At 34.9% G+C, this 14918-nt stretch overlaps 4 protein-coding genes across 6 annotated transcripts in view; 3 read left to right on the top strand and 1 right to left on the bottom strand.

The window, feature by feature from the left end:
- Window positions 1–2227, top strand: part of LOC107623543 (vesicle transport v-SNARE 13) — a 3045-nt gene extending 818 nt beyond the window's left edge. The window contains exons 3-6 of the mRNA XM_016325864.2: window positions 398–456; window positions 536–724; window positions 1496–1666; window positions 1827–2227. Coding sequence (XP_016181350.1) covers window positions 398–456; window positions 536–724; window positions 1496–1666; window positions 1827–1979 — 572 coding nt within the window. The 3' untranslated portion in view covers window positions 1980–2227. The remainder of the gene's footprint in view (window positions 1–397; window positions 457–535; window positions 725–1495; window positions 1667–1826) is intronic.
- Window positions 4369–6823, top strand: LOC107624230 (pentatricopeptide repeat-containing protein At5g15340, mitochondrial-like). Its single transcript, XM_016326712.2, has one exon. The coding sequence runs from the start codon at window positions 4682–4684 to the stop codon at window positions 6581–6583; it is 1902 nt and encodes a 633-aa protein (XP_016182198.1). The 5' UTR covers window positions 4369–4681; the 3' UTR covers window positions 6584–6823.
- LOC107624198 (sm-like protein LSM8) lies at window positions 7656–11069 on the top strand. Of its 3 annotated transcripts, none has more exons than XM_016326681.2 (6): window positions 7671–7968; window positions 9646–9726; window positions 9863–9903; window positions 10004–10078; window positions 10680–10732; window positions 10814–11069. In XM_016326681.2, exons 2-6 carry the CDS (start codon window positions 9690–9692, stop codon window positions 10902–10904), a joined length of 297 nt encoding a protein of 98 aa, XP_016182167.1. In that variant the 5' UTR covers window positions 7671–7968; window positions 9646–9689; the 3' UTR covers window positions 10905–11069. The 3 variants fall into 3 exon arrangements, with proteins under 3 accessions (XP_020969010.1, XP_016182167.1, XP_016182166.1); XM_016326680.2 differs by having other exon boundaries at window positions 7673–7943; XM_021113351.1 differs by lacking the exons at window positions 10680–10732; window positions 10814–11069 and adding an exon at window positions 10202–10656 and having other exon boundaries at window positions 7656–7943.
- Window positions 12550–14225, bottom strand: LOC107621902. Its single transcript, XM_016323876.2, has 5 exons — window positions 13916–14225; window positions 13659–13745; window positions 13428–13577; window positions 13138–13323; window positions 12550–12809 (listed from the first exon to the last, which is right to left on the bottom strand). The coding sequence occupies exons 1-5, from the start codon at window positions 14087–14089 to the stop codon at window positions 12705–12707; spliced, it is 702 nt and encodes a 233-aa protein (XP_016179362.1). The 5' UTR covers window positions 14090–14225; the 3' UTR covers window positions 12550–12704.

Here is a 14918-nt window from a genome sequence, read left to right as displayed (position 1 = left end):
GACCGTTTAGAATGTGTAAATTCGGATAATGGTACATAATATTCTCTAGGACATAGGTCTCTTTAAGTTATTGTTGTATATCTCCTTTCGAGTTTCGACCAAAGTTCCAAAGCAATATTGATGCAAAATTTGTTGTTCCTAGAAATAGATTGCCTACGGAAAGGTGATTTTCCCCCCTTAGTTTATAAGCTTTCAGTTTTCACTTATCATTACAGAAATGACAGACTCGTTCTGTTTATTGCTTTCAAGATATTTTGTAATGGTATTGTGAAAGCAATTTCCGAGGCCTCCCAGCTCCTAGTATGGTCATGATTAAGGAATGTCTTGTCCCTTTCTGAAGTGTTGAGTTATGTATATTCAATCAATAATTTTTATTAATTTTTTGTTTAATCTGCAGAGCAAAAGAAGCAAAAAGTTTCGGAAGTAAAGACTGGAATTGATGAAGCAGAAGCTTTGGTACTTTCTACAACTCTTTATAATACATTTTTTTAAGGAAATATGGGATTCTGATATGGTTTTGCTAGTGAATTTGTAGATCCGAAAGATGGACCTTGAGGCAAGAAGTTTGCAGCCAAATATCAAGGCTGTTCTTCTTGCTAAGTTGCGGGAGTATAAATCTGATCTCAACAATCTTAAAAGCGAAGTTAAAAAAATTGTATCTGGTAACTTGAACCCCTCTGCACGGGATGAGTTGTTGGAATCAGGCATGGCAGATGCTATGACGGTATAATTCCTTTATTTTACAGCCCTTATTGATGTTCAATGATAATTGATTGTGATTACATGCTGTTGAATCTTCAAACATAAGGTTTGCAGGAAACATATTCATTTAAAACAGGCACAGTATGATTTTCTATATCATTTTTTGTACTTAAGGAAAGGATTTAAAGCCTTAGAGAAAGAGAAGCAACCTTTCATGGTGAATAAATTGTAAAATGTATGTTTTAATTCTGTTGATGGTTATTTCCTAATTCCTAGTGAAGTGGACTAAAACCAAAATAGTAAGCATAATGTTTATCTAAGTAGATCATAATATGATTAAAATACCTTTTTCTACCCATGGCTGCTTTGATACTTACTAATATGTGATGAATGGTAGATGAGGTGGAAATGTGTTTTTATTTATCAGATTAGTTTCGATGGCTACTAATCCTAGAACCTTTCATTGAGTCCTATTGCTGTAAATTACTTTCTTCTTGTCTGATGTACAAATGTTGAGAATAACTGAAAGCAGATTTAATCCTCCCTTCTGAACACTTGTTTATTGAATTTGTGCCACCAAACCTGATATTAAAAGAAATTATGTTTGCATCGTGTTTTGTGTACACCTCCTTTGTACCCCTTCTTTTTATCGTATAAAAGCAAACTTTTTATCTTCTCTCACTTCTTATCAATTACTTTTAATACAAAAAATGAAAGGCGTACAAGAGTGGTATGAACAAAAATGGTGCATCTAACATTCCTTTGATATTAACTTCTAATGTGAATGCATTAGGCATCAGCTGATCAGAGATCAAGATTAATGATGTCAACTGAGAGGCTGAACAAGACCAGTGAAAGAGTTAAGGACAGTAGAAGAACAATGCTGGAAACAGAAGAGCTTGGTGTTTCAATTCTTCAAGATTTGCACTCGCAACGACAATCCCTGTTGCATGCACACAATACGGTAACCTTTTCTATAATGTTTAATATGCGTCTGTGATTCTTTTGATATTTAAGTTTGTCTTGAAAATATCGTGTTCTATGCCAGTAATTTCTATATGCTGGTGACTATGGGACCATCATTTATGTAGTCTTGATCTATATTATAATATTCTTTGTTGCAGCTTCATGGTGTGGATGATAACATAGGCAAGAGTAAGAAAATTTTGACCAACATGTCAAGAAGGATGGACAGGAACAAATGGATTATCAGCTTCATTGTGTTCGTCCTAGTTGTTGCTATAGCCTTGATTCTATACTTCAAACTTGCAAAATAGCCAATTATGACTTCTTATTGGATTGGGTCACAAGATACAAGACTAGCATTATTTTCCTTGTTCTTGCCCCTCTTTCGGTTTCGATTATGTCAATTGAGAGTGCTTGGACAAAGATGGTGTGTTGTGCAGTGCTTTTTTCAATGTATGGCATGTGTGTTATGCCAGCTTTGTAATGTAAGGAATTTGATGATTTGATTTTACTCCCCCTTCCACATGATATTTGGATGAATTTATTCAAGAAACTACAACTGTCTGTGGTTATGCTGTTCAAATTTGAACGAGAATAGGCACTAACATATCCACACAATACTGTTCCTACGAAATTGCCTACACAAGACATCTACAATGACATTATGCATGTATATATGATGAGGCAATAAACTTAGTTGTATATTTTTTGGCCATATATTAAACATACCCACTTAGGATCTTACTCAACAATCAACATTCTCCAGAGCCACATAAATTCGCCTTCCAACATTATCATTGCTACTTGTTAATTCTTTGGGTTCCTTGCCAACCACATTACCATCATCTGGAAAAAAAAAATAAGTTTTATAAGAATTCAGCATCCATATTTTTTGGTGTCTAACAAAAATCAAAATAAATAGGAACACAACCCCGAAAAACTACACAGCATAATCCTTTAACAAAATCTGCCTGAGGCCATCACTTGGCTGAATCTATACCGAATGAAATAGTTGATAATATTGTTTAGTAAAAATACACTTCCATAATAATATTGTTTAGTAAAGATACACTTTCATAGAATCAGTTTCACAAATAAGAGAATTAGTGAATTATAACCAAGTTTCACAAATAAGAGAATTAGTGAATTATAACCAACTTTACAGGCAATCATAAGACCATTCCAAATTGTCAACAACTCATTCCTGAAAACTGAATCAAAGGGCAAACGCCTCGAGCTACTTAGCACCCAGGTGCCATAATGATCACGGATAACGCACCCAAAGCCCGCTACAAGAGAGTCCGGGAGAACACTAGCATCACAGTTGACCTTAAGTTGACCTTAAGAACATTTCGGGGGTGGCTGCCACAAAAAATTTTGGACTGCATAATCCCAAAAGTTTCTATCCTTCTTCACCCTTTTCAACTCATTCACCAATAGCAAGGCAAGAGATTTTCCTCCTAGGCCAAGGTTCATTCCGGTTGAAGAGATTATTACATCTATTCCGTTAAATCCACCAAATTCCAGCAGCCACTACTTCCTCTTTACCATTAATAACGCTAGTAATCCAGGATCGGAAGTTAGAAGCATTAGCATGTTCAACAATAGAAAGACCTAAAGAATTCCATATATCACGAGCAGTGGAACAATCCCGAAGACAATGTAACACAGATTCAGACTCATTACCACATTTATTATAAAGGTCACTCACTACTAGGCTCCTTTTATGACGAAAGACATTAGTGGGAATGGTATCATGCAATGCAAACCAAAAGAAGAATTTGACATTTTTCGGAATGAAAAGCTTCCATAGCCACTTTCAATTTCTGTCACCTCTCCATTGAAATTTCATATGCGCAAGCCAAGTGTACCTGCTTTTGGTAGTATAACCCTTCGAAGCAGCTTTCCAAATCTAACTTGATTTATTCACACTCCTTTTAGGAAGAGGAATAGCCTCCAAAAAAGATTTAATATCCTCGGAAATTGGGGTGAATAAGTTTTCAAAATTCCAAGTCCCATCATAATAAACATCATAAAACACGATATTTTCAAGACAAACGTGCTTATCAATAGAATCACAGATGCATATTAAACATTATAAAAAATGTTATCTTACTGTGCACATGTAACAGGAATTGTCGTTGCTAGTGCAAATCTTGAAGAATTGAAACATCAAGCTCTTTTGTTTCCAGCATTGTTCTTCTACTGTCCTCAACTCTTTCACTGATCTTGTTCAGCCTCTCAGTTGACATCATTAATCTTGATCTCTGATCAACTGATGCCTAATGTATTCACATTAGAAGTTAATATCAAAGGAATGTTATATGCACCATTTTTGTTCATACTACTCTTGCACGCCTTTCATTTTTTTAATTAAAAGTAATAGATAAGAACTGAGAAGATAAAAAGTTTGTTTTTATACAATAAAAAGGAGGTGTAGACAAAACATGATGCAAACATAATTTTTTTTTGGGTTATGCTAGGTAACCAATAACTTTTTTGAACAACATGAACAACAGATCCTAAAATCGGCTCAATTCAAGTAAAACACACTACACTCCAATTACTCACCTAAATCTTAATATTAGAATAACTATTCACACACTTAGTAAATTGAACATCCGATATATCTATTATTCACATTGTTTAATTTTTTCATTTTCTACCTATACTTTTTCTTTCTTTTAATATCAGGATTGGTGGCACAAATTCAATAAATGAGTGTTCAGAAGGGAGGATTAAATCTGTTTTCAGTTATTCTCAACATTTGTACATCAGACAAGACGAAAGTAATTTACAGCAACAGGACTCAATGAAAGGTTCTCGGATTAGTAGCCAACGAAACTAATCTGATAAATAAAAACACATTTCCGCCTCATCAACCATTCATCACATATTAGTATCAAAACAGCCATGGGTAGAAAAAGGTATTTTTAATCATGGTTGAATTTGGTATAACCTTTTTAATATTAATACGTACACCCTTCTAAAATTGATTGAAGTGGTAAATGGTATGACATGGACACTCCCACACGCCCACCATACCCCCGCCCTCCACCTCCGCGCCCTCCTCCGCCGCTGCGCCCGCACCTCCTCCCCCCGCACCGCCACCCAGCTCCACGCCGCCGCCCTCATCTCTGGCCTCCTGCCACCCACCTCCTCCGACCCCCACTTCCTCCTCAACGCCCTCTTCCACCTCTACTCTCTCTCCTCCCTCTCCCTCTCCCATGCCATCCACCTCTTCCATCAAATCCCCAACTCCCACAAAGACTCCGTCGACTACACTGCCCTCATCTCTGCCACTAACCCCAACCATGCCCTTCGCCTTTTCTCCGAAATGCGCTCCCTCGCCCTCCCCCTTGACCCCGTCTCCGTACTCTGCGTCCTCACCAAGTGCTCCCATCTCGGCTGCGTCAAAACGGGCTCGCAGCTTCATGCACTTGTGGTGAAGCTTGGGGTTTCTGGGTGTGTTAGAGTCTGCAATGCTTTGATGGATGTTTATGTGAAGTGTGGGCTTGTGGATGGGGTTAGAAGAGTTTTCGAGGATATGGGGTTGAAGAGTGTGGTGTCTTGGACTGTGGTCTTGGAAGGTGTGGTGAAAGGGGAGGGTTTGGAGAATGGGCGGAAGGTGTTCGATGAAATGCCGGAGAGGAATGAGGTTGCTTGGACTGTGATGATTGTGGGGTATGTTGAGAATGGGATGACTAGGGAGGCTTTTGAGCTTTTGAGGGAGATGATTTTTGGGTGTGGGTTTGTGTTGAATGGTGTAAGCCTTTGTTCGATTCTTTCGGCTTGTTCGCGGTCTGGGGATGTGAGCTTGGGGAGGTGGGTTCATGGGTATGCTGTGAAGGAAATTGGGTGGGATGTGGGTGTCATGGTGGGAACTGGGTTGGTTGACATGTATGCAAAGTGTGGGAGGATTGGTGCTGCCTTGGTTGTGTTCAGGAACATGCCAAGGAGAAATGTAGTGGCGTGGAATGCCATGATTGGTGGGTTGGCCATGCATGGGAAGGGAAAGGATGTGGTGGATATGTTTGATTCCATGATCGGAGAAGGAGTGAGCCCTGATGGTTTGACTTTCTTGGCCTTGTTGAGTGCTTGCAGTCATTCGGGTATGGTTGATCTCGGTTGGAAGTACTTCAACGAGCTTGAGTCCATTCATGGGATAAATCCGGAAATGGAGCATTATGCTTGCATGGTGGACCTCCTTGGTCGAGCCGGACGATTGGAAGAAGCCGAAGCTTTTATTAAAAGCATGCCATTTGCTCCAAATGAAGTTGTTCTGGGGTCTCTTTTTGGCTCTTGTTACACACATGGGAAGGTGAAGCTTGGGGAACAGATTATGAGAGAGTTGGTTCAGATGGATCCATATAACACTGAGTATCATGTCTTGCTTTCCAACATGTATGCCTTGTCTGGGAAAGAGGAAAAGGCAAATTTCTTCAGGAAGGTTCTTAAGAAAAGGGGTATCAAAAAGGTGCCAGGAACGAGCTCAATGTATGTTGGTGGCCAGCTTCATCAGTTCATCGCCGGCGATAAGTCTCACCCGCAAACTGCAGGGATTTACATGATGCTAGATGACATGATTCGCCGGTTGAGGTTGGGTGGCTATGTTCCCAATACAAGTTCTCAGGTTTTGTTTGGTTGTTCCACCAGGGATGATTGCACTGAGGCATTGGAGGAGGTAGAACAAGTGTTGTTCACTCATAGTGAGAAGCTTGCACTTGCTTTTGGCCTAACAAGCACTCCATCAGGTTCTCCAATACACATTTTCAAGAACCTAAGGATTTGCCAAGACTGTCATTCTGCTATGAAGATTGCATCTTATGTATACAACCGTGAAATCGTGGTCCGAGATCGATATCGGTTTCATAGTTTCAAGCAAGGTTCTTGTTCTTGCTCTGACTATTGGTGAATTCAGCAGGGATGGGAGCTTGGTAGGAGTGTTGGGGAAGGATGAGATATACCTGTTAATCCATTGATCCAGTAGTGTAGATATTTTAGTGAAAGCTATGTATAAAGTTTCCCATAAAAGTATACTTGTAGGTTTAAAATCTCTTCAAAGTAAAATCTCCCAGTTGTGGCAATTACCAATTAGTCTAATTTCTGTAATTCTATTCTTATTTAATATTAATACAGACTCAATTTCCAAGCAGAATGTAACTATAACACCGGGTAGGAATAAGTCGTCGTCCTAACATTCGTTATTGATCTTCTAGCATATCGGAATCATGTAGATCTGCTACCACATTCAGATCTATATAAGTATATATTGGCCTCTTAAATTTGGTAAATTTTACTATGGCGCTTAAGTTTTCTATTTTTCATTTTTGTTACAATAATTAAATATTTCGTTAACAACTTTTTGAACCATTTTTTTAAGTGTAAATATGTGATCATAGTATCATACAACAGCAAATTAATGTCTTGGAAACTTGTTAATGAGATATTTGTTTATTTTACAAATATAAACAGAAGAGTTTATCACTAAAATAAAGATATAATTATGTGAATTTTGCAACCCTAAAAAACATATATTTAATTAAAAAATTTGTGAACTAATATATAATAATCACACATTTAATTTATATTCTAAAAGGAATTAAAATTGTTTTCTTTTAATTCTAAGTTATTTGAATATAATATTAAAATTTAATAGTACAAATATTTATTAAATTTGTTACTAAATAGAAATAAAAAGAAAATTTATTTGTTAAAGTGTTAATTTTTATTCTATGATCAAATTGGTCTTAAATTTTTTATTCTAATAACATGTCATATGATAGGCCAATAAAATATATAGCTCAAATAATACAGTCTTTTTTTACCTACTTAAAAATTGTAAATTTAAATCTCTTCATATCTCGTGATCTCTAAATAAATATGAAGAGACTATCCTATTTGAATTAGAACTCGTTGGCTTCTCAGTTAATTGTTATCTCATCTTAGCATTTTATTAACAAAAATACATTGAATTATACTTTTTCGTAGGTAATGCGCACAGCAAATTATAGAATTACTAAAATGCCCTTTGGTGTGCAATCCAAAGTTTGTTACCGGCCCTAATTGTCCCCAAACCCAGTAAACCCTAAACCCTCAACCTCCATTCTCCCTTCGCTTCCTTCTGTCTCTCTGATCCCGCGCCATCGCGTTTCTGGGTTCACAGCTTCAGTCTCTTTCCTTCCTCCCGTCGTCGACTCCCGTCGCCAACTCCCGTCGCGCGGTCTTGTCCCTTGCTTCGGCTGCGTCGTTCTTCCGTCGTTTCCTCAGTTCGGGTAGGTCATATGATCCCTTGCTCTGGTCGTATTCTTTGCTTTTTTATTGAACTTTTAATTTGTAATTTTCTGTTGCTGTGGTGTTGAGTTGTTATTGCTGATATGTTGCTCGAGTTTTTGTTGCGGCTGCTGCCTGCTGTTGTGTTGTTATTGCTGCTATGTTGTTACTTGTTAGATGATGTTGCTATTGATCAAATTGGCGCTATTACATTTCATGATTCATGTCTTGATTCTTCTGGTCAAGATTTTGGAAATAGAAATGAATGTGAAAATTATCCCAATGAAAAAAAACACTAACAAATTTTTGTGGATTTTGATGATTGATGGTAAACTTTGAAGATGTCTTCTGATATTTGGCTATTTGCCTTTGTAAATTTGAGAGTTGAGACTTGTGTTGCCCTTATATGAGCCACAGCCTACGTCGGACTATGTAATGTGATTTGGCAAATGATTACGAATGTTTAATTTTTGTCCATTTTTTGGATTTACATTAGAATATTTTTATACTTTTGTGTGCTTATTTATGATTTTTATGTTCTTTTATTATAACCTGGCTATTCTGGTTTATACCTTGTTAAACGAACCCCTGAACTTGTATCTAAAAACGGTTCGTCATCTGGTTTGGTTTTCGGTGCCTATTTATGTTTTTGTTGCTGTTTCTCCGCTGCTCAGCCGTTTAAGTCTCACACTTCCAAGTGTATTATTTGGTTGTTTTGTGTGTTCTATTTCTTTGTTTCTTTTCTGCTTCCCGGCTGTCGCTTTTGCATTCGTCCGCCCTTTCGGTTTAGCATCTTCACGGGTGCTTTCTTATGTGATAAAAGTTATCACTGTCTTTAATGCTATTGTCTTTAATGCGATTATGCTTTAGTAGAGTAGATGTTTTGAGGGGGTTTTATTTTTTTTGTTGAATGTGTTTTTAATTGGTGCCAATAGACTGTATCTCGTGCAGATTACAGAAGAATGATCTGCAAATAGTAATCTCCTAGAGAAGCACTTGAAAGATGATTGATCCATACAAATTCAAATTAATTGCCTATTTGTATGTAAACTAACTAGTAATGGTCTGAGGAAATGCAACTTTTTTTATTCTTATATCATGAAACTGCTGAAGTTCAGATGTCCTATGAATGTGATTTGATGAATTACTTTATAAAAATGCAAAAATTTTCATGACCAAAGTAACATTGGGTGTGGTGCATTTTTTGGTGATGTTTTAGTGTATAATTTGTAAAGTGCCTCTTTAACAAATTGTTAGGGGTATTTTTGGAAAATTGTCTTATATTCCTGGGATTATCAGTGTTTGTCAAACACAACGATCTTCGTTCCCAGACATATTTTTTTAAGATTCCCTTGAAATTAATCCATCTACCAAACAGTTAAATATCATGCCTGGGCAAGTTATTGCTGGGGAAAGCATTCCTGGGATTGAAAACTCAATCTGTCTACTGAACACTCCATATGTGCACATGTTTCAAGTGCACTTCATGTTTGTATTTATTATGTCAGTGACTCTTAGTGAATGATGATCATGGAACTGTGCGCTTTTGATTTATGGGTTAATAATGATTTCGAAACTGATTTGTGGTGATTTTGTGTCTGTTCATGAACTATCTTTAATTGGTTTACAATATCTTCTTTTTGATATCCCAGTTTAACTGGCTCTATGCAACATTGTTTTATTGACATTGAATCTTTTACACAGGTGTGACAATAAGTGTGACTACAAATTAAACAAGTTCTTGCAAGATGTCAGATGGGCCTGGACTTGAGTCTCTTGTTGATCGTATGCTATCTTCAACTCTTGATATAGTTATATTGTTTGCTAAACATATTATTTTCATATGTAATTTTGTGAAGTATGCTTAATACATTCCAGTCGCTAGCTTTTACTGAATATTTTGGTGGTTGTGTTTCGGCAGAAACAATTTCAGTCATCACAAATGACGGGCGGAATATAGTAGTAAGATTTATCATTTCTATGAATTATCGATTGGTAGTATGTTGTGTGTAAATGGCTATTGTTGGTCCGAACTTGTAGTTACATTGCTTTATTTGTTCAGGGAATCCTGAAGGGTTTTGACCAGGCTACAAACATTATTCTGGATGAGTCTCACGAACGAGTTTATTCTACCAAGGTATTAATGGAATTCTGCAGGAAATTTTCTAAGATCGTTGGGTTAACAAGTATGAGTGTATGACTTCAATGAACTTAATATTTTAACCTCACTTAGAACAATCAAACTGGATTGCGGTGCTAGGAATTAACAGTTCTTTGTTGTGAAACATTGACTGTAAAGCACAGTGAATCAAACATCAAGTTTCATACTATTTGGGTACAAGTTACATGCTTCTCTTTAAAATTCGAGCTATAATTTATTTGTTGGAATAAATTACCATGTCTTAACATCAAAGATTTAAGCGTTACAATTCTAACCTGAAAGAGATAAAACTACCCAATGAACATCCCATTTTGGGTACTTTTGTTGACTTAATCTTTGATGGGTATGGAGTTAGTTTATATTTTTCATTGTTGGAATTATCAGTGCTCAATTATTTCAAGGTATAAAATGGTAGTTTATTCTTTATTGTTGTGTGATTAGAATAAAATCCTTCAAGACTCGATCAGATTGTATTTTAGCCATTTAGTTCCTTTCTAGATGCAACTTACTATAAAACGGTGAATATTTTGCTCTGTATGTAGTTCATTGATGACCTCATTCTGTTTTCTATTGGCAGGAAGGTGTCCAGCAACTTGTTCTAGGCTTGTACATCATTAGGGGTGACAACATGTATGTTCTTCTCAACATAAACATTTCTTGTTGTTGCATATATCTCTGCACCCTAAAACTTGTGTCCTTTTTCCATTGCAGAAGCGTTGTTGGTGAACTAGATGAAGATTTGGATTCAAACCTGGACTTGAAAAACCTTAGAGCACATCCCTTAAAGCCTGTTATTCACTGAAGTGAAGTTGAATGCCATTGGTTGTGACTTGCTTGGTATGAGGGCTTCAAAGAATTTGTATGAATGAATATATTGTTTACAACATAATATCTCTATCCAAAGAATTTAAATCTCTTGTATCTTGATGTTGAGAACACAAATATGAGCTTCTTTTTTATTTTTATATTTTAAAAATAGCAATATGAAATAACGATAGAAGTTATTTAATAATTAAAATATATACAAATAGGATACCATAACTTGCCCTAGATTGACCAAAGTTCAAAGGTATCCTAGCAATCATCTTGAAATATTAGAGACAACAATATTCTAAACAACAAACATACGAGAATGATTGTTTATGAGTAATAATTGGAAAGATAATTAGGAGGATAATTTATGATTTTCAATCATTCTTCATTATTTAAACAACTAAAAATCCAATCCTACGGCCAAGGATATCCGTGGGCGAATGCATCAACTAATCTTTCGTCGTGGATCATCTTCTTAAGGGCAAACATCTGCTACGAAATATTATATAAACTTGCAAAAGACATACTTATCCTAATAAAATCTAAACACACTCTTTGTCCTATTAACTAATTTACAATAAAATAACTGAATATCTAATCAATAAAACAGAAATTTTCACAGAGAAATTGAAAAATAAATATACAATTATTAGGAAAATCAAGTTAAAGTTGTGGTTATCAGTACCATGGATAGATAATGGTAGGATTGACACAAGACTAGAGTTTCTCTCCCTGAAGCAACCCAGGGATTATGATTGGCCATTTATTTTTTTATTAATAACACTGAGAAATTTCATTACTTATGTGACAATTCTTAATTTATCAATCTCTAAAATATGTTAAAATAGCACTAGTAGTCAGCAGCAAAAACAAAATCATGCAGAGTTTCAAGAAATTTACAATATTTCTTACATATCCCTGACTTATAAAATATAATATAATAAGCATGATTTGAACACGGCAGATACGAACATCAAACATATGGGTATGTGTTTATACACTTCAAAATCCAAATAACAATTAGTAACCTAAATATATTTGAGTTAGGTTTCAAATTCTTGTCTGTAATATGTAGGATACGTGTTCTGTTATCTTAGATTAAGAGGTTGTCCATTTAAACCAGCTAAAAAGGACCACCACGCAAAAAGTATTGATTTCAGTTAATCATTTAAAGTTTATTTTTCGGATTTTCAGCAACAAATGCAAAATTTTAAAACTTCCTAATTTCGGAATATTTAATGTAAAAACAAAACTTGAACTTTTGCATTTTATCTCCCACCATATTTCTCACTCGACAGATCAAGGACTAATTCAAACTTGAACACAATTTAAGAATTTGTCACTAGGTTGTTGCATGCACAAAGCGAGATTGAACCTCTCGACACTTATCTAAACGGACGTGTGAACTAACCACTTGACTAACCCAAATTGGTTTAAAACTTTTGACTTTTCAATACAAATTATTTTTCTTGTACTAATTTTTTGTCTTACGCAAGCATTTATTATTAATTTTTTTTTAAGAATAACTTTTGATATTTAATATATTCTCCTGTTTTTAGCATCCCATCCCATTAGAAAACAAAGCTGTCCAAAATATAAGTACTTCATACTAAGTACAAGCCAAAAACATAAAATAAAATTAGCAAGTAATTAATAGTTGTATGCATATTCATATATTGACAGGTTACAAGAATTGAATTACAGTTGATACAAGGCCATGGCATTGACCCTTCAGTTGGCTGTAAAATCCTCCAAAGAACAAATTAAATTGAATAATGAGCTGCAAATTTTAAACTGAATTCTTCTTGGATTTGTCCCTCTTAAACCTACCATAATCTGCTAATAATTTACCATGAAACTCCTGCCTCATTTCATCCATCATTCTTTTGAAAACCTGTTAAATCATGCATTCCACCAAAAACTTAGTTTAATAAAACTAAATAAGGATCATTTAGGTGCTCCAAGTTATAAAATTCTCTAGTAAACTCATAATACAGAGATACTAAGAGACATAATTTGATCAAACAAAATTTAAGACACTAACTTTTATGTGCTATCTCTGTCTATATATCTTTATTGTCACGAAACCCTTATCCCAAAAACTTAAGCTGATAGGAGAAGGCAACATTAATAGTTATATCTCTAACATTTATATTTCTTAACCTAAAACACTTATGATACTAAACACAGGGAAATTGAGTGATCAAAGAAAGTTTAATTACCAACTGCATGGCCTCTTGCAAGACACTATCTGGAATGAGAGCAATTGCTGGAGAAGAACAAAAACTCATTTTCATCTCCATTTCATTACTAAGCCAGCTATGATTTCCTTTCCTTTCTGGATATAAAGTCCCTCTAACATCCAAGGTAAAGTCCCTAGATACTATGCCTTGTAACTCCCACCTTAACTGCCAAAATGAAGGAGGAAGAAACTCGTCGCGCATAAGAAGTTATTCGACCACAGATCGGATATGCAATATATATGTTAATTTGAATTATAATTCATGCTTACAAAGTGGAGCTCCAAGATTTTGGTGACATGATGAGGAATGTTTGGTGGATAATCTTGTCCATTGGACTTGAATGTTAATCTTACATCTGCTGTTGGATATACATTTATGAATAAACATTGTATTGGAGGCATTTTGATTCTCCACTCTTCCTGTATAGTAATAAACACAACAATATTATTATTATTTATTTCCATTTTTTCTTTCTAGATTTTGAATGTGAAAGTCATCACCTCATTGAGCTGTTTGGTGCTCCCTTTGTCTGGGAATACAGCTCTGAATACTCTGTGTTTGTCATCCATGTAATGATCAAAGGAAGCCTGAAATTGAAAACATGGTGAATATTTCGACGAATCTCAAAAAAAAAAAAATGTTGTTCGAACAGTTAAAACTAGTTGTTCATTCAAACAGTAATAAAAAAAGTTGTTTGAATGAACAACTAATTTTAATTGTTCGAGTAATACCAACTTTTAGTATCAACTGAACATACCTCTGGCAATTCTTGAAGAGGAACATTGATAGTTTTTCTATAATTGAATGAACAAGTTTTTTGACACTTTATCACTAAGTTTGAATTTGATGCTGATTTTGTATGGCAGTTACCATGTAGCCTATGATTCTTCAGTAGTTGGGGTTGGCATGGAGAAATGAGAACACTTGCCATTGTCTTCTTATAAACTATGATATTTGTGAACAAATTAAAAACAAGATTATCTAGCTTTATAAGGCTTCCTTCTCAACATGGCAAGGAATTTTGGTTAGTATAATTAAATAACTAAATTAGATTAAATTATTTTTCTCTTAATCATGTTTTTTTTTTAAAGAAGAGAAGAATTAGCTGTAATGGGACAAAATAGTTTATCCAACTTAATATTTTGTTGAACTATGTTTGAAAGCTTTAATTTAATTTAATTTTTTTTTCTAATTGGACAAAATTGATAGTTGATGCTTGACACCAAAGTAAACCATTAGGACAAATTGGATAATTACAAAGTTAAATGCAATTTAGCTTTACAATTTTATGTTATATATAACTAATATAAGTCCCTTAAACTTTTTAAATATCTAATTATGTTAGTCTAAACTTTATAAAAGAAAATGTGTTAAGTAATTGTGAATTATTTTTTTTTTAAGAAAAAATTGTCAATATAATTAATCGGTCAAGTTTTACATATTTAAAGTTGAAAATTAAAGTGGTAGAGGATAAAGTATATAGTAAAATCTTAAATAAATGTATATTATGATATAGCAACGATCTATAGATAGAATATGCAAACTAAAATTTCTTGATATTAATAATGGGTTACGTTGTTTGAGGGATCACTTTATGTTACTTCCCTTGGATGGTAATAAAAGCTTGCAAGTATGTTCGATCATAGGGGCTCAAAGGACAAATTTGGCAAAATTGGTTGTCCACGTGGCCCATTTCTTTTGTAGTTTTGTGGTGTTCTTGCTTCACGGCAAAGACAAATGGCAAAAGAAACCAAAGTAAA

The sequence above is a fragment of the Arachis ipaensis genome, chromosome B10, assembly GCF_000816755.2.
Source record: "Arachis ipaensis cultivar K30076 chromosome B10, Araip1.1, whole genome shotgun sequence".
Classification (NCBI taxonomy): domain Eukaryota; kingdom Viridiplantae; phylum Streptophyta; class Magnoliopsida; order Fabales; family Fabaceae; genus Arachis; species Arachis ipaensis.
Note: the sequence above shows the minus strand (reverse complement) of the source record. Positions and strands in the feature narration are given on the sequence as shown.